Source organism: Pelophylax lessonae, assembly GCF_965119305.1.
Source record: "Pelophylax lessonae genome assembly, chromosome: 7".
NCBI classification, from domain to species: domain Eukaryota; kingdom Metazoa; phylum Chordata; class Amphibia; order Anura; family Ranidae; genus Pelophylax; species Pelophylax lessonae.
Window position 1 is genome coordinate 293,736,103 of NC_138774.1, and position 15,014 is coordinate 293,751,116.

The window sequence follows — 15,014 nt, forward strand, 5'->3', positions numbered from 1 at the left end:
TACATGGAGATCATATCCCCCCTTATGTATTTATACATGGTGATCATATCCCCCCTTATGTATTTATACATGGAGATCATATCCCCCCTTATGTATTTATACATGGTGATCATATCCCCCCTTATGTATTTATACATGGAGATCATACCCCCCTTATGTATTTATACATGGAGATCATACCCCCCTTATGTATTTATACATGGAGATCATATCCCCCCTTATGTATTTATACATGGTGATCATATCCCCCCTTATGTATTTATACATGTTGATCATATCCCCCCTTATGTATTTATACATGGAGATCATATCCCCCCCTTATGTATTTATACATGGAGATCATATCCCCCCTTATGTATTTATACATGGTAATCATATCCCCCCTTATGTATTTATACATGGTAATCATATCCCCCCTTATGTATTTATACATGGAGATCATATCCCCCCTTATGTATTTATACATGGAGATCATATCCCCCCTTATGTATTTATACATGGAGATTATATCCCCCCTTATGTATTTATACATGGAGATTATATCCCCCCTTATGTATTTATACATGGAGATCATATCCCCCCCTTATGTATTTATACCTGGAGACCATATTCCCCCTTATGTATTTATACATGGAGATCATATCCCCCCCTTATGTATTTATACATGGAGATCATATCCCCCCCTTATGTATTTATACATGGAGATCATATCCCCCCTTATGTATTTATACATGGTGATCATATCCCCCCTTATGTATTTATACATGGAGATCATATCCCCCCTTATGTATTTATACATGGTGATCATATCCCCCCTTATGTATTTATACATGGAGATCATACCCCCCTTATGTATTTATACATGGAGATCATACCCCCCTTATGTATTTATACATGGAGATCATATCCCCCCTTATGTATTTATACATGGTGATCATATCCCCCCTTATGTATTTATACATGTTGATCATATCCCCCCTTATGTATTTATACATGGAGATCATATCCCCCCCTTATGTATTTATACATGGAGATCATATCCCCCCTTATGTATTTATACATGGTAATCATATCCCCCCTTATGTATTTATACATGGAGATCATATCCCCCCTTATGTATTTATACATGGAGATCATATCCCCCCTTATGTATTTATACATGGAGATCATATCCCCCCTTATGTATTTATACATGGAGATCATATCCCCCCTTATGTATTTATACATGGAGATTATATCCCCCCTTATGTATTTATACATGGAGATCATATCCCCCCCTTATGTATTTATACCTGGAGACCATATTCCCCCTTATGTATTTATACATGGAGATCATATCCCCCCCTTATGTATTTATACCTGGTGCTCATATCCCCCCTTATGTATTTATACATGGAGATCATATCCCCCCTTATGTATTTATACATGGAGATCATACCCCCCTTATGTATTTATACATGGAGATCATACCCCCCTTATGTATTTATACATGGAGATCATATACCCCCTTATGTATTTATACATGGTGATCATATCCCCCCTTATGTATTTATACATGTTGATCATATCCCCCCTTATGTATTTATACATGGAGATCATATCCCCCCCTTATGTATTTATACATGGAGATCATATCCCCCCTTATGTATTTATACATGGAGATCATATCCCCCCTTATGTATTTATACAAGGAGATCATATCCCCCTGGCACGCTCTGTGACTGTTGTGTGTCCTTAGGGCTCAGCTGATCCCTAAAAATTAAAAGCACGGTCATGTGATGCGTATCGCACCTTTAGGTAAAAAAAAATATTCTAGATTCCTAAATTTTGGGGTGCTTTGTATACTTTGTGCATTTATTTCAGATCTGTACAGTAATCCACCTCCTGCACTTTGACTATCCAATAAAAATTACAGGAGGGGGGCGGAGCCAAGACCAGTCGCACTGCACAAGGAGAGGGAGTAGCAGTGCCTGGTCTCATCCCCGCCCCCTCCTGTAGTTTCCTGCAGGTAGCCTGCAGTGGGCGGAGCCTGCTGTTTCCCTCCTACTTTGCACGGGTTATGCACAGCACAGTGATGATGTCATTGCTACTTTCACAAGGCAATTTAAATAAAAATTTAAATACATTTAAATAAAAAATAGAAGTATAACCAGTCTCGCCTCCAAATAGTTTGAGGTGCCCCCTGACCAATTTTCACAGACAAACTATTATTTCAGTATGTTTATTATATATTTATACCTGTATTAAAAAAAAGCTTATTTTAAAAGTAAAACGTCATCCCATGGTGGACACATGGTAGTTAGAAACAAACTAGCACACGTAAAACTCGTCATTCATCCAATAAACATGAAAACCTTCACCTGTTCTACTTTCATGGGTGTATTTATATTAAAAAAAGAAAAAACTAAAAACTAAAAAAAAAAAAACAGAGCTATTCGCCCTGTGAGACTGCGTGTACAAACAAATGTTATTGGGCAAATTTCTCTCCAGGTCGAACATTCTTCATTCATTATTGCCACTAGATGGCGATATTAGCATTATGGCCACAAGATGGCGCTAATGTCCACAGTAAATATGAGCATTATAGCCACTAGATGGCGCTGTTCATTGTAAATATTAGCATTATGGCCACTAGATGTCGCTCATGTTCAATGTAAATATTAGCATTATGGCCACTAGATGGCGCTGATGTTCATTGTAAATAGCATTATGACCACTGGATAGCGCTGATGTGCATTGTAAATATTAGCCTTATGGTCACTAGATGGCGCTGATGTTCATTGTAAATAACATTATGGCCACTAGATGGCGCTAATGTTCATTGTAAACATTAGCATTATGGCCACTAGATGGCGCTGATGTTCATTGTAAAAAATAGCATTATGGCCACCAAATGGCGCTGATATTCATTGGAAATATTAGCATTATGGCCACTAGATGGCACTGATGTTCATTGTAAAAAATAGCATTATGGCCACCAAATGGCGCTGATATTCATTGAAAATATTAGCATTATGGCCACTAGATGGCGCTGATGTTCAAATATTAGCATTATGGCCACTAGATGGCGCTGATGTTCATTGTAAATATTAGCATTTTGGCCACTAGATGGCGCTGATGTTCATTGTAAATATTAGCATTATGGCCACTAGATGGCGTTGGTGTTTATTGTAAATAAATGCATTATGGGCATTAGATGGAGCTGCTGATCATAGAAAATAAATACTGATTTGCTACATTCATCAGCTCCATTTAGTGGCCATAACGCTACCTATGTTCTATGATCATCAGCACCATCTAGTGGCCATAATATTATTTACAATGATCATCAGCACCATCTAGTGGCCATAATATTATTTACAATGATCATCAGCACCATCTAGTGGCCATAATATTATTTACAATGATCATCAGCTCCATCTAGTGGCCATACTGCTACTTATGTACTAGGATCCTCAGAGCCCTCTAGTGGCCATAACCCTTTTTATGTGCTAAGATCGTCAGCGCCCTCTAGTGGCCATTACGCTAATTAACCAGTTCCTGCCCGCCCTATTGCAAAAGACAGCCAGGTGGGAGCACTGTTATTATGGGAGGACGTCATATGACATATCACACCATGGGCTCGGTGCTGGTACCAAGTGATCACTGTGGCCAATCACAGCAGATCACATGACAGTTGTACACAATGAATGGCTTTGATTCATGTATTCCATTGTGAAGTATTGATGATCAGCTCTGTTGTGATTGGTCACAGTAACAACATGGTACAAACAGGGCCAATTACAAAAATGAATATATATATATATATATATATATATATATATATATATATATATATATATATATATATATTCATTTTTATTTTTTTACACATACTATGACCAGTCAGTATCCCTGATCACTGCAGCACCAGTTATAGGACGGCGGTGTACTGCACTGGTGACAGTATTTACTTTTTTTTTCTTCACATTTTTTTTAATTATTTAAATCAATTTTTTTTAATTTCTTAATTTTCTTAAAAATTGAAAAAAACTCAAATTTCCTATATAATATATATATATTTTTAGGAGCCCGGAAAGAATCAGGAGATTGCGGGTGCCATGCAGACTGTCAGAGAAAGCTGTCTGCTGATCGGCCCGAGCGGAAGTAGGAGCGGGTACCTATCAAAACTAGGTACCCCCCCCCCCCCAAAAAAATGGCGTGTCAGGGGGTCAGCAGTATTATTTAAAGTGGCGGAAGGTCCACTTTTAGGTGGAACTTTGCTTTAATTTCCATGATCATCAGCTCCATCTAGTGGCCATAACACTCCTTAATTGCTATGATCATCAGCGCCATCTAGTGGCCATAACACTCCTTAATTTCTATGATCATCAGCGACATCTAGTGGCCATAACGCTACTTAATTTGCTATGATCATCAGCGCCATCTAGTGGCCATAACACTCCTTAATTTGCTATGATCATCAGCGCCATCTAGTGGCCATAACACTACTTCATTTCTATGATCATGAACTTGATTTAGAAGGAATAACATTTGTCCTGGACAGAAAATAGCCTAATATTTGTTTTTGCCTCATTTGCACAGAATAAATGTATATTCAGTTTCTCAAGCTAATTTTTATTTTTATTTTTAAATATAAATACACCCCATAGGACTCGTTCACACCAGGAGCGCTGCTTAACGCTGTCCCAACGCAAGAACAAGGCGGTCTTGTCCTATGGCTTTAGTTCACACGCTGCGTTGGTGTGCGCTACAAAAAAGAAAAAAAGTGTCGGACAAGTTGCATTTTTGTAGAACGCTGTACTGCATCGCAACATGGGGGATACATACAAGGTGGGGGAAAAAAAGGGAAGAAAAGAGCAGCACTCCAATAGGTGTAACAGTGTAATATGGTCACACCAGCGCCCGCTCGTTATGCGCGCTGTGTGGTGTGAACGAGCCCTCAGGAAACACATGTACTGTATAAAGTGTACACACAGACACCGTCCACTGTGGCGCAACGCTCCCTATGCCGCCCGATTCCTCTTCCTCCGGGAGGGGGCGACTGCACAGGGTGGGCAAAGGCATGTTGTTGGCATGTAGCTTGTGTGAGACGTTGGGGGTGCCTCCTGCTGGTCAGACATGGAGTTAAATATTATCGGGGGACTCTGAAAAACATAAAATAGGTAGAGGTTAGATGATCAGGCGAGGTAGAATGCTTCTTTATGCTCCAAACAATCCATTTACCCCATACAGGTACATCGACTGAAAAGGGAGACATTCATGCTGAAGTTTAATCTTCTTATATTCTGTCTTCCCTGGTTCCTCCCCTCCCCCCCATCATCATGCTTATAAAATTTTTTTAATTAGGAATTTTTAGATCACTAAAGAAGTGTTTGTAAACACGCTTGTGCATTATAAATCAACAAAAAGACGAATGTGTTTTTGGACAGGAAGCAGTTAAAGAAAATTTCAGAATGCATGTATAGCTGGACTGTCCTCCTAACTACTAACCTTCCCACTGCTCCTGTGCCCCCCCCCCCCCATTCCTATGTGAAATGTATTGCTCTGGGCTTCACACAAAGCCAACAATCCCATCTAGTGTGTGTTCGGTCCCCCTCCTGCTCTGACCATATTTCCAGGGAAGCCATAGGGGGAAACCTGGAATCGGGCATGCATTCCTTCCATAGAAATGTTAATCTTCAATTCAGCCACCAGGTGGTGCTATGCATATATAAAGTATGTGAATATTTATTTCGGCCAGTAGATGGTGCTATATGAGCAATAAGTATGTGAATATTTAATTCGGCCACTAGATGGTGCTAAATGTGTAATAGAAACATAGAATGTGTCGGCAGATAAGAACCATTTGGCCCATCTAGTCTGCCCAATATATCTGAATCCTATGAATAGTCCCTGGCCCTATCTTATATGAAGGATAGCCTTATGCCTATCCCATGCATGCTTAAACTCCTTCACTGTATTTGCAGCTACCACTTCTGCAGGAAGGTTATTCCATGCATCCACTACTCTCTCAGTAAAGTAATACTTCCTCATATTACTTTTAAACCTTTGCCCCTCTAATTTAAAACGGTGTCCTCTTGTGGTAGTTTTTCTTCTTTTAAATATGCTCTCCTCCTTTACCGAGTTGATTCCCTTTATGTATTTAAAAGTTTCTATCATATCCCCTCTGTCTCTTCTTTCTTCCAAGCTATACATGTTAATAAGTATGTGAATATTTAATTTGGCCACTAGATGGTGCTAAATGTTAATAAGTATGTGAATATTTAATTTGGCAACTAGATGGTGCTAAATGTATGTGAATATTTAATTAGGCCACTAGATGGTGCTAAATGAGTAATAAGTATGTGAATATTTAATTCGGCCACTAGATGGTGCTAAAATGTATAATTATGTGAATATTTAATTTGGCCACTAGATGGTGCTAAATGAGTAATAAGTATGTGAATATTTAATTCGGCCACTAGATGGTGCTACAATGAATAATTATGTGAATATTTAATTCGGCCACTAGATAGTGCTATATGAGTAATAAGTATGTGAATATTTAATTTGGCCACTAGATGGTGCTAAATGTGTATTAAGTATGTGAATATTTAATTCGGCCACTAGATGGTGCTATATGAGTAATAAGTATGTGAATATTTCATTCGGCCACTAAATGGTGCTAAATGAGTAACAAGTATGTAAATATTTAATTTGGCCACTAGATGGTGCTAAATGTGTAATAAGTATGTGAATATTTAATTCGGCCACTAGATGGTGCTAAATGCGTAATAAGTATGTGAATATTTAATTCGGCCACTAGATGGTGCTAAAATGTATAAGTATGTGAATATTTAATTCGGCCACTAGATGGTGCTAAATGCGTAATAAGTATGTGAATATTTAATTCGGCCACTAGATGGTGCTAAATGTATAAGTATGTGAATATTTAATTTGGCCACTAGATGGTGCTAAAATGTATAAGTATGTGAATATTTAATTTGGCCACTAGATGGTGCTACAATATATAATTATGTGAATATTTAATTCGGCCACTAGATGGTGCTAAATGAGTAATAAGTACGTAAATATTTAATTTGGCCACTAGATGGTGCTAAATGTGTAATAATTATGTGAATATTTAATTCGGCCACTAGATGGTGCTAAATGAGTAATAAGTACGTAAATATTTAATTTGGCCACTAGATGGTGCTAAATGAGTAATAATTATGTGAATATTTAATTCGGCCACTAGATGGTGCTAAAATGTATAAGTATGTGAATATTTAATTCGGCCACTAGATGGTGCTAAATGCGTAATAAGTATGTGAATATTTAATTCGGCCACTAGATGGTGCTAAATGTATAAGTATGTGAATATTTAATTTGGCCACTAGATGGTGCTAAAATGTATAAGTATGTGAATATTTAATTTGGCCACTAGATGGTGCTACAATGTATAATTATGTGAATATTTAATTCGGCCACTAGATGGTGCTAAATGAGTAATAAGTACGTAAATATTTAATTTGGCCACTAGATGGTGCTAAAATGTATGAGTACGTGAATATTTAACCACTTTAAAGTGATTGTAAACCCACCTTTTTTTTTACTTTTACCTATAGGGAAGCCTTTAATAAGGCTTCCCTATAGGTACTGTAAATATCTCCTAAACTTGCACCATTTAGGAGATATTTACATTTTATGCAGCCGATGACGTCATCAGCGCATGCGCTCGGAAGAAACAGCCGCCCGGCGGGTCCCACGTGCATGCGCGGAGTGACGTCATGGGGCTCCCGAGCAGTAGCACAGCCGGAGTCTGCAGACCAGGAAGGAAGACGGCTGAAAATGGAAGCGGCCTCCAGCAGGGACGACGAGGGCTTCGTTTGGAGGCAAGTATCACATAATGTGCTAGTATGTGATGCATACTAGCACATTATGCATTTACTTTACAGGGGGAAAACACTGGGTTTACTTCCTCTTTAAGGACCAAGGCTAATTCTGCGCTTAAGCTCGGAGGGACGGGGCGCTTTACTTTTTTTTTTTTTATTTATTTTACCTTTTGTTTTTTTTTTGTTTTTTACACTGTCCCTTTAAAAAAAAATTGTTTTGATCACTTTTATTCCTATTACAAAGAATTTAAACATCCCTTGTAATAAAAATAAGCAGGACAGGTCCTCTAATGTGAGATCCGGGGTCAAAAAGACCTCACACCTCACATTACACTAAAAAAAAAAAAAAAAAAAAAAGTAATTTTTTTCTACAAGAAAAAAAAAAATGGGCCCTTTAAGGCCGATGGGAGGAAGCAACGTATGACGTCGTTCGGGTCCTCCAAGGCCACAGAGTGGAGTGGGGGGCCAGTTTGCCCTCTCTCGACTTCCTGCCTAGGACTCCATTGGACCGGATCGTTTTCCCAGCTTACCAAAGCCAGGAGTGGAGAGGAGAGGGGAGAAGAGGGCAGGAGAGGGAAGGAGAAGAGGGGAGAGGAGAAGAGAGGAGGGGAGAGGAGAGGAGGGCAGGAGAGGAGAGGAGGGGAGAGGAGGGGAGAGGAGAGGAGGGGAGAGGAGAGGAGGGGAGAGGAGGGGAGGGGAGAGGAGGGCAGGAGAGGAGAAGAGAAGAGGGAAGGAGAAGAGGGGAGAGGAGAAGAGGGAAGGAGAAGAGGGGAGAGGAGAAGAGAAGAGGGGAGGGGAGAGGAGAAGAGAAGAGGGGAGGGGAGAGGAGAAGAGAAGAGGGGAGAGGAGAAGAGAAGAGGGGAGAGGAGAGGAGAAGAGAAGAGGGGAGGGGAGAGGAGAGGGAAGGAGAAGAGGGGAGAGGAGAAGAGAAGAGGGAAGGAGAAGAGGAGAAGAGAAGAGGGGAGGGGAGAGGAGAAGAGAAGAGGGGAGGGGAGAGGAGAGGGGAGAAGAGGGCAGGAGAGGGAAGGAGAAGAGGGGAGAGGAGAAGAGAGGAGGGGAGAGGAGAGGAGGGCAGGAGAGGAGAAGAGAAGAGGGGAGGGGAGGGGAGAGGAGAAGAGAAGAGGGGAGGGGAGGTGAGAGGAGAAGAGGGGAGGGGAGACGAGAGGAGAAGAGGGGAGGGGAGACGAGAGGAGAAGAGGGCAGGGGAGTGGAGGGGAGAGGAGGAGGGGAGGAGAAGAGGGGAGGAGGGAAGGAGAAGAGGGGAGGAGGGAAGGAGAAGAGAAGAGAAGAGGGGAGGGGAGAAGAGGGGAGGGGAGAAGAGGGGAGGGGAGAAGAGGGGAGGGGAGAAGAGGGGAGGGGAGAAGAGGGGAGGGGAGAAGGGGGGAGGGGAGAAGAGGGGAGGGGAGAAGAGGGGAGGAGGGAAGCGGAGGGGAAGAGGGGAGGAAAGGAGAGGAGGAGGAGGGAAGGAGAGGAGGAGGAGGGGAGGAGGAGGGGAGGGGAAGGGGGCGCGCCCCTCTCCCACCATTTAAAAAAGTGATCCTGGGGCAAATCCACCGCTGGGACCACTTTTATGGTAAAGCGGACCACTCGCCGTTTAAGAAACAATACCGGGGTTATGGGAGCGATCTGCTGCTATAACCCTGGTATTTAGCGTCAAAGTACCGACGTAAAACTGTGGCGGTCGACCTGTAAGTGGTTCATTTGCCCACTAGTTGGTGCGAATTGTATAATAAGTAAGGATGGGCCGAATGTCATTCAAATGATAAAGATAGGAAAACATTTCATTTAAAAAGAAAAAATGTCAGGACGGGTGGGACGGGAGTCCCAGGCAGAGCCGTGGTAGGCGGCGAGGTGGGAGGAGGGGGGCGTCCCCTGCGGCTCACTGGGATAATGGGCGCTGAGCCGCATCGGCTGTTATCTCCTGAAAGCCGACCGCCGGCTCTAAAGAACGGTGCCGGGGTGATGCCTGCAGCTGCAGATCATCCCGCTACAACCACTTCTCCGAGCCAAGGGATAGGGACAGGGAAAGGGACAGAGACAAGTACAGGGAAAGGGACAAGGACAGGGAAAGGGACAGAGACAAGTACAGGGAAAGGGACAAGGACAGGGAAAGGGACAAGGACAAGTAGAGGGAAAGGGACAGGGACAGGGAAAGGGACAAGTACAGGGAAAGGGACAAGGACAGGGAAAGGGACAGGGAAAGGGACAGGGAAAGGGACAGGGAAAGGGACAGGGAAAGGGACAGGGAAAGGGACAGGGAAAGGGACAGGGAAAGGGACAGGGACAAGTGCAGGGAAAGGGACAGAGACAAGTACAGGGAAAGGGACAAGTACAAGTGCAGGGAAAGGAACAAGGACAGGGAAAGGGACAAGGACAAGTACAGGGAAAGGGACAAGTACAGGGAAAGGGACAGAGACAGGTACAGGGAAAGGGACAAGTACAAGTACAGGGAAAGGAACAAGGACAAGTACAGGGAAAGGGACAGGGAAAGGGACAAGTACAGGGAAAGGGACAGGGAAGGGGACAGGGAAGGGGACAGGGAAAGGGACAGGGAAAGGGACAGGGACAAGTACAGGGAAAGGGACAAGGACAAGTACAGGGACAAGGACAAGGACAGGGACAAGGACAGGGACAAGGACAAGGACAAGTACAGGGAAAGGAACAAGGACAAGGACAGGGAAAGGGACAAGTACAGGGAAAGGGACAAGTACAGGGAAAGGGACAAGTACAGGGAAAGGGACAAGGACAAGGACAAGGACAGGGACAAGGACAGGGACAGGGACAAGGACAAGTACAGGGACAGGGACAAGTACAGGGAAAGGGACAAGTACAGGGAAAGGGACAGAGACAGGGACAAGGACAAGTACAGGGAAAGGGATAGAGACAGGGACAAGTACAGGGAAAGGGACAAGGACAAGTACAGGGAAAGGGACAAGGACAAGTACAGGGAAAGGGACAGAGACAGGGACAGGGACAAGTACAGGGAAAGGGACAAGGACAAGTACAGGGAAAGGGACAAGTACAGGGAAAGGGACAAGGACAAGTACAGGGAAAGGGACAAGGACAAGTACAGGGAAAGGGACAAGGACAAGTACAGGGAAAAGGGACAGGGACAAGTACAGGGAAAGGGACAGGGACAAGTACAGGGAAAGGGACAGGGACAAGTACAGGGACAAGGACAAGTACAGGGAAAGGGACAAGGACAAGGAAAGGGACAAGGACAAGGAAAGGGACAAGGACAAGGAAAGGGACAAGGACAGGGAAAGGGACAAGGACAGGTACAGGGAAAGGGACAAGGACAGGTACAGGGAAAGTGACAGGGACAAGTACAGGGAAAGGGACAAGGACAAAGACAGGGAAAGGGACAAGGACAGGGACAAGGACAGGGAAAGGGACAAGGACAAGGACAGGGAAAGGGACAAGGACAAGGACAGGGAAAGGGACAAGGACAAGTACAGGTACAGGGACAGGGACGGGCACAAGGACAGGGACGGGCACAAGGACAGGGACGGGCACAAGGACAGGGACGGGCACAAGGACAGGGACGGGCGCAAGGACAGGGACGGGCGCAAGGACAGGGACGGGCACAAGGACAGGGACAAGTTCAGGGACGGGTACAAGGGCAGGGACAGGACAAGTGCATCGGTTTGCGGGAAGTGGTTACAATTAATTTTAATGCACAAAAACACACAATCACACAATACAATACCCTTTAGTATAAAACACATGACGGAGCTCAGCTTACCAGTGGCAGCCGGTGCGTGTGTCCTCCTCAGTTTAGGGAACGTGAGAAAAGCGTCATAAGCGAACAGGACACCAGTTATCAGCCCGATCACCTGAGAGCAACAAGAGGAGCGGTTAGTGGTCACATCCAGCACACGCTTCATTAGTGCACAGCACTGAAATCTTATTCCCTCTAGTGGTTGTCCATTAATAAATGCCCCTCCCCCCATCTTTTATCCATGTCAGAGCAATCTTTGCTCCAGCATGGCCCTAGCTGGTTCCTATGCATACTGTCTCTGAGTGCCGCGACCCCATTCCTTCCTATGGTTGGTGGACTCCAGGTGCCCCCTTGGGGTACAGCTTAGCCCTACAGGGCACCCAAGAAGTATTCACAGCGCTTCACTTTTTCCACATTTTATGTTACAGCTTTATTCCAAAATGGATTCAATTCATTATTTTCCTCAAAATCCTACAAACAATCCCCCATAATGACAACGTGAGAGAAGTTTGACATCTTTGCAAATTTATTAAAAATTATAAAATCCCATGTACATAAGTATTCACACCCTTTGCCATGATATTCAAAATTGAACTCAGGTGCACCCTATTTCCACTGATCATCCTTGGGATGTTTCTACAACTTGATTGGAGTCCACCTGTGGTAAATTCAGTTGATTGGACATGATTTGGAAAGGCACACACCTATCTATATAAAGGTCCCACAGTTAACAGTGCATGTCAGAGCACAAACCAAGCCATGAAGTACAAGGAATTGTCTGTAGACCTCGGAGACAGGATTGTATGGAGGCACAGATCGGGGGAAGGGTACAGAAACATTTCTGCATCATTGAAGGTCCCAATGTGCACAGTGGCCTCCATCATCCGTAAATGGAAGAAGTTTGGAACCCCCAGGACTCTTCCTAGAGCGGCCGCCCGGCCAAACTGAGTGATCGGGGGAGGGGGGCCTTAGTCAGGGAGGTGACCAAGAACCCGATGGGGACTCTGACAGAGCTCCGACATTTCTCTGTGGGGAGAGGAGAACCTTCCAGAAGAACAACTATCTCTGCAGCCCTCCACCAATCAGGCCTGTATGGGTGTGGCCAGATGGAAGCCACTCCTCAGTAAAAGTCACATGACAGCCCCCCTGGAGTTTGCCAGAAGGCACCTGAAGGACTCTCAGACCATGAGAAACAAAATTCTCTGCTCTGATGAAACAAAGATTGAACTCTTTGGCCTGAATGGCAAACGTCATGTCTGGAGGAAACCAGGCACCGCTCATCACCTGGCCAATACCATCCCTACTGTGAAGCATGATGGTGGCAGCATCATGCTATGGGGATGTTTTTCAGCGGCAGGAACTGGGAGACTAGTCAGGATGGAGGGAAAAATGATTGCAGCAATGTACAGAGACATCCTTGATGAAAACCTTCTCCAGAGCGCTCTGGACCTCAGACTGGAGTGAAGGTTCATCTTCCAACAGGACAACGACCCTAAGCACACAGCCAAGATAACAAAGGAGTGGCTACTGGACAACTCTGAGTGGCCCAGCCAGAGCCCAGACTTGAACCCGATTGAACATCTCTGGAGAGATCTGAAAATGGCTGTGCACCGACCCTCCCCCATCCAACCTGATGGAGCTTGAGAGGTCCTACAAAGAAGAATGGGAGAAACTGCCCAAAAATAGAAGTGCCAAGCTTGTAGCATCATACTCAGAAATACTGGAGGCTGTGATTGGTGCCAAAGGAGCTTCACCAAAGTATTGAGCAAAGGGTGTGAATACTTATGTACATGGCAAAGGGGGTGAATACTTATGTACATGGGAATTTTTTCCTTTTGTAAAGATTTCAAACAGACTTCTTTCACGTTGTCATTATGGGGGATTGTTTGTAGAATTTTGAGGAAAATAATGAATTTAATCCATTTATGAATAAAGCTGTAAGATAACTGAAGCATAGAAAACTGTTTATTTGGGTGGGGGCCCGGTCAGGTTGGCTGTATGGTAGTACTGGTTGATAAGAAAGACATTGCCACCTTGAAACGCGTAGCCCAGGCATCTGATGACTTGCTCTGGTGGTGTTGTAGCTCTATATGCTGCAGGTCAGCCTGAGCCCCCGAGAGGACTTCCCTTCCCATATTTTCTAACAGCAGCGAATGTGAGCGTCTATCACCGGGATTATGTGATCGGGAGTAACCCTTACCTGACAGCTCTCTAACATCTGAGCATGCTCCCAGCGAAAACAGATCCTGCATGTATGCAGAGACATGGAACAATGCTGACATCCATGATACCACGCATATCTATTTTTCAGTACATTTCTTCTGTGCAAATGGTCCCAAAGCAAATATTCTCCTGTGTCCTCTACACGTTGAATGTTATTCAAGCATTAAAAAAAAAAAAAAAAAAAACAGTACACCGGGAAAATACTGCTTTATGGCCACTAGATGGCGCTGTCTATCAGGAAAATACTGCATTATGGCCACTAGATGGTGCTGTCAATCAGGAAAATACTGCATTATGGCCACTAGGTGGATCTGAGGATCGTAGTAAATAATTATGACATTCCGCTGCGCCTAGTGGCCAAAGTTTTCCAAAGCAACATTTTTTTTTTTTTTTTTTTTAACAAATGAGTAACATTTGACCTTTAGCCAAAATGGAAGTAGATGTAAACCCAATCAGTAAAATCTCCCAGAAGCTTTACCAAGTAATGCAGCTTTCATTACATTCAGTACATAAGAAAAATACTGCATTATGGCCACTAGATGGCGCTATCAGGAAAATACTGCATTATGGCCACTAGATGGCGATGTCTATCAGGAAAATACTGTATTATGGCCACTGGATGGCGCTGTCAAGCAGGAAAATACTGTATTATGGCCACTAGATGGTGCTGTCTATCAGGAAAATACTGCATTATGACCACTAGATGGCGCTGTCATTCAGAACAATACTGCATTATGGCCACTAGATGGAGCTGTCAATCAGGAAAAAACTGCATTATAGCCACTAGATGGCGCTGTCCATCAGGAAAATACTGCATTATGGCCACTAGATGGCGCTGTCCATCAGGAAAATACTGCATTATGGCCACTAGATGGCGCTGTCAATCAGGAAAATACTGCATTATGGCCACTAGATGTCGCTGTCAGTCAGGAAAATACTGCATTATGGCCACTAGATGGCGCTGTCAGTCAGGAAAATACTGCATTATGGCCACTAGATGGCGCTGTCAATCAGGAAAAACAGAATTTTTGTAAAATCTTACCTGTAAAATTCCTTTCTCTGAGTCCTCCGACAGTCGCCGCCTCTTCATATTCGTCACATATGGGGTATTAGACTTTGCTCCGAAGGAGTAGCTAGGCAACAGAATATGTTAACAATAAAGCTTTTAACATATCCCACCCTCAAGGGGTGGT

The 15,014-nt window shown here is 43.7% G+C and overlaps 2 protein-coding genes across 2 annotated transcripts in view; one reads left to right on the forward strand and one right to left on the reverse strand.

Moving 5' to 3' along the window:
• WDR45 (WD repeat domain 45) overlaps positions 1–15,014 on the forward strand; it is a 443,369-nt gene that overhangs the window by 310,525 nt on the left and 117,830 nt on the right. The window lies entirely within an intron of this gene.
• LOC309559910 (proteolipid protein 2-like) overlaps positions 4,795–15,014 on the reverse strand; it is a 67,154-nt gene continuing 56,934 nt past the window's right edge. Inside the window, exons 4-5 of the mRNA XM_082263361.1 lie at positions 11,623–11,713; positions 4,795–5,147 (exon numbers count right to left, since the gene is read on the reverse strand). Coding sequence (XP_082119487.1) covers positions 5,128–5,147; positions 11,623–11,713 — 111 coding nt within the window. The 3' untranslated portion in view covers positions 4,795–5,127. The remainder of the gene's footprint in view (positions 5,148–11,622; positions 11,714–15,014) is intronic.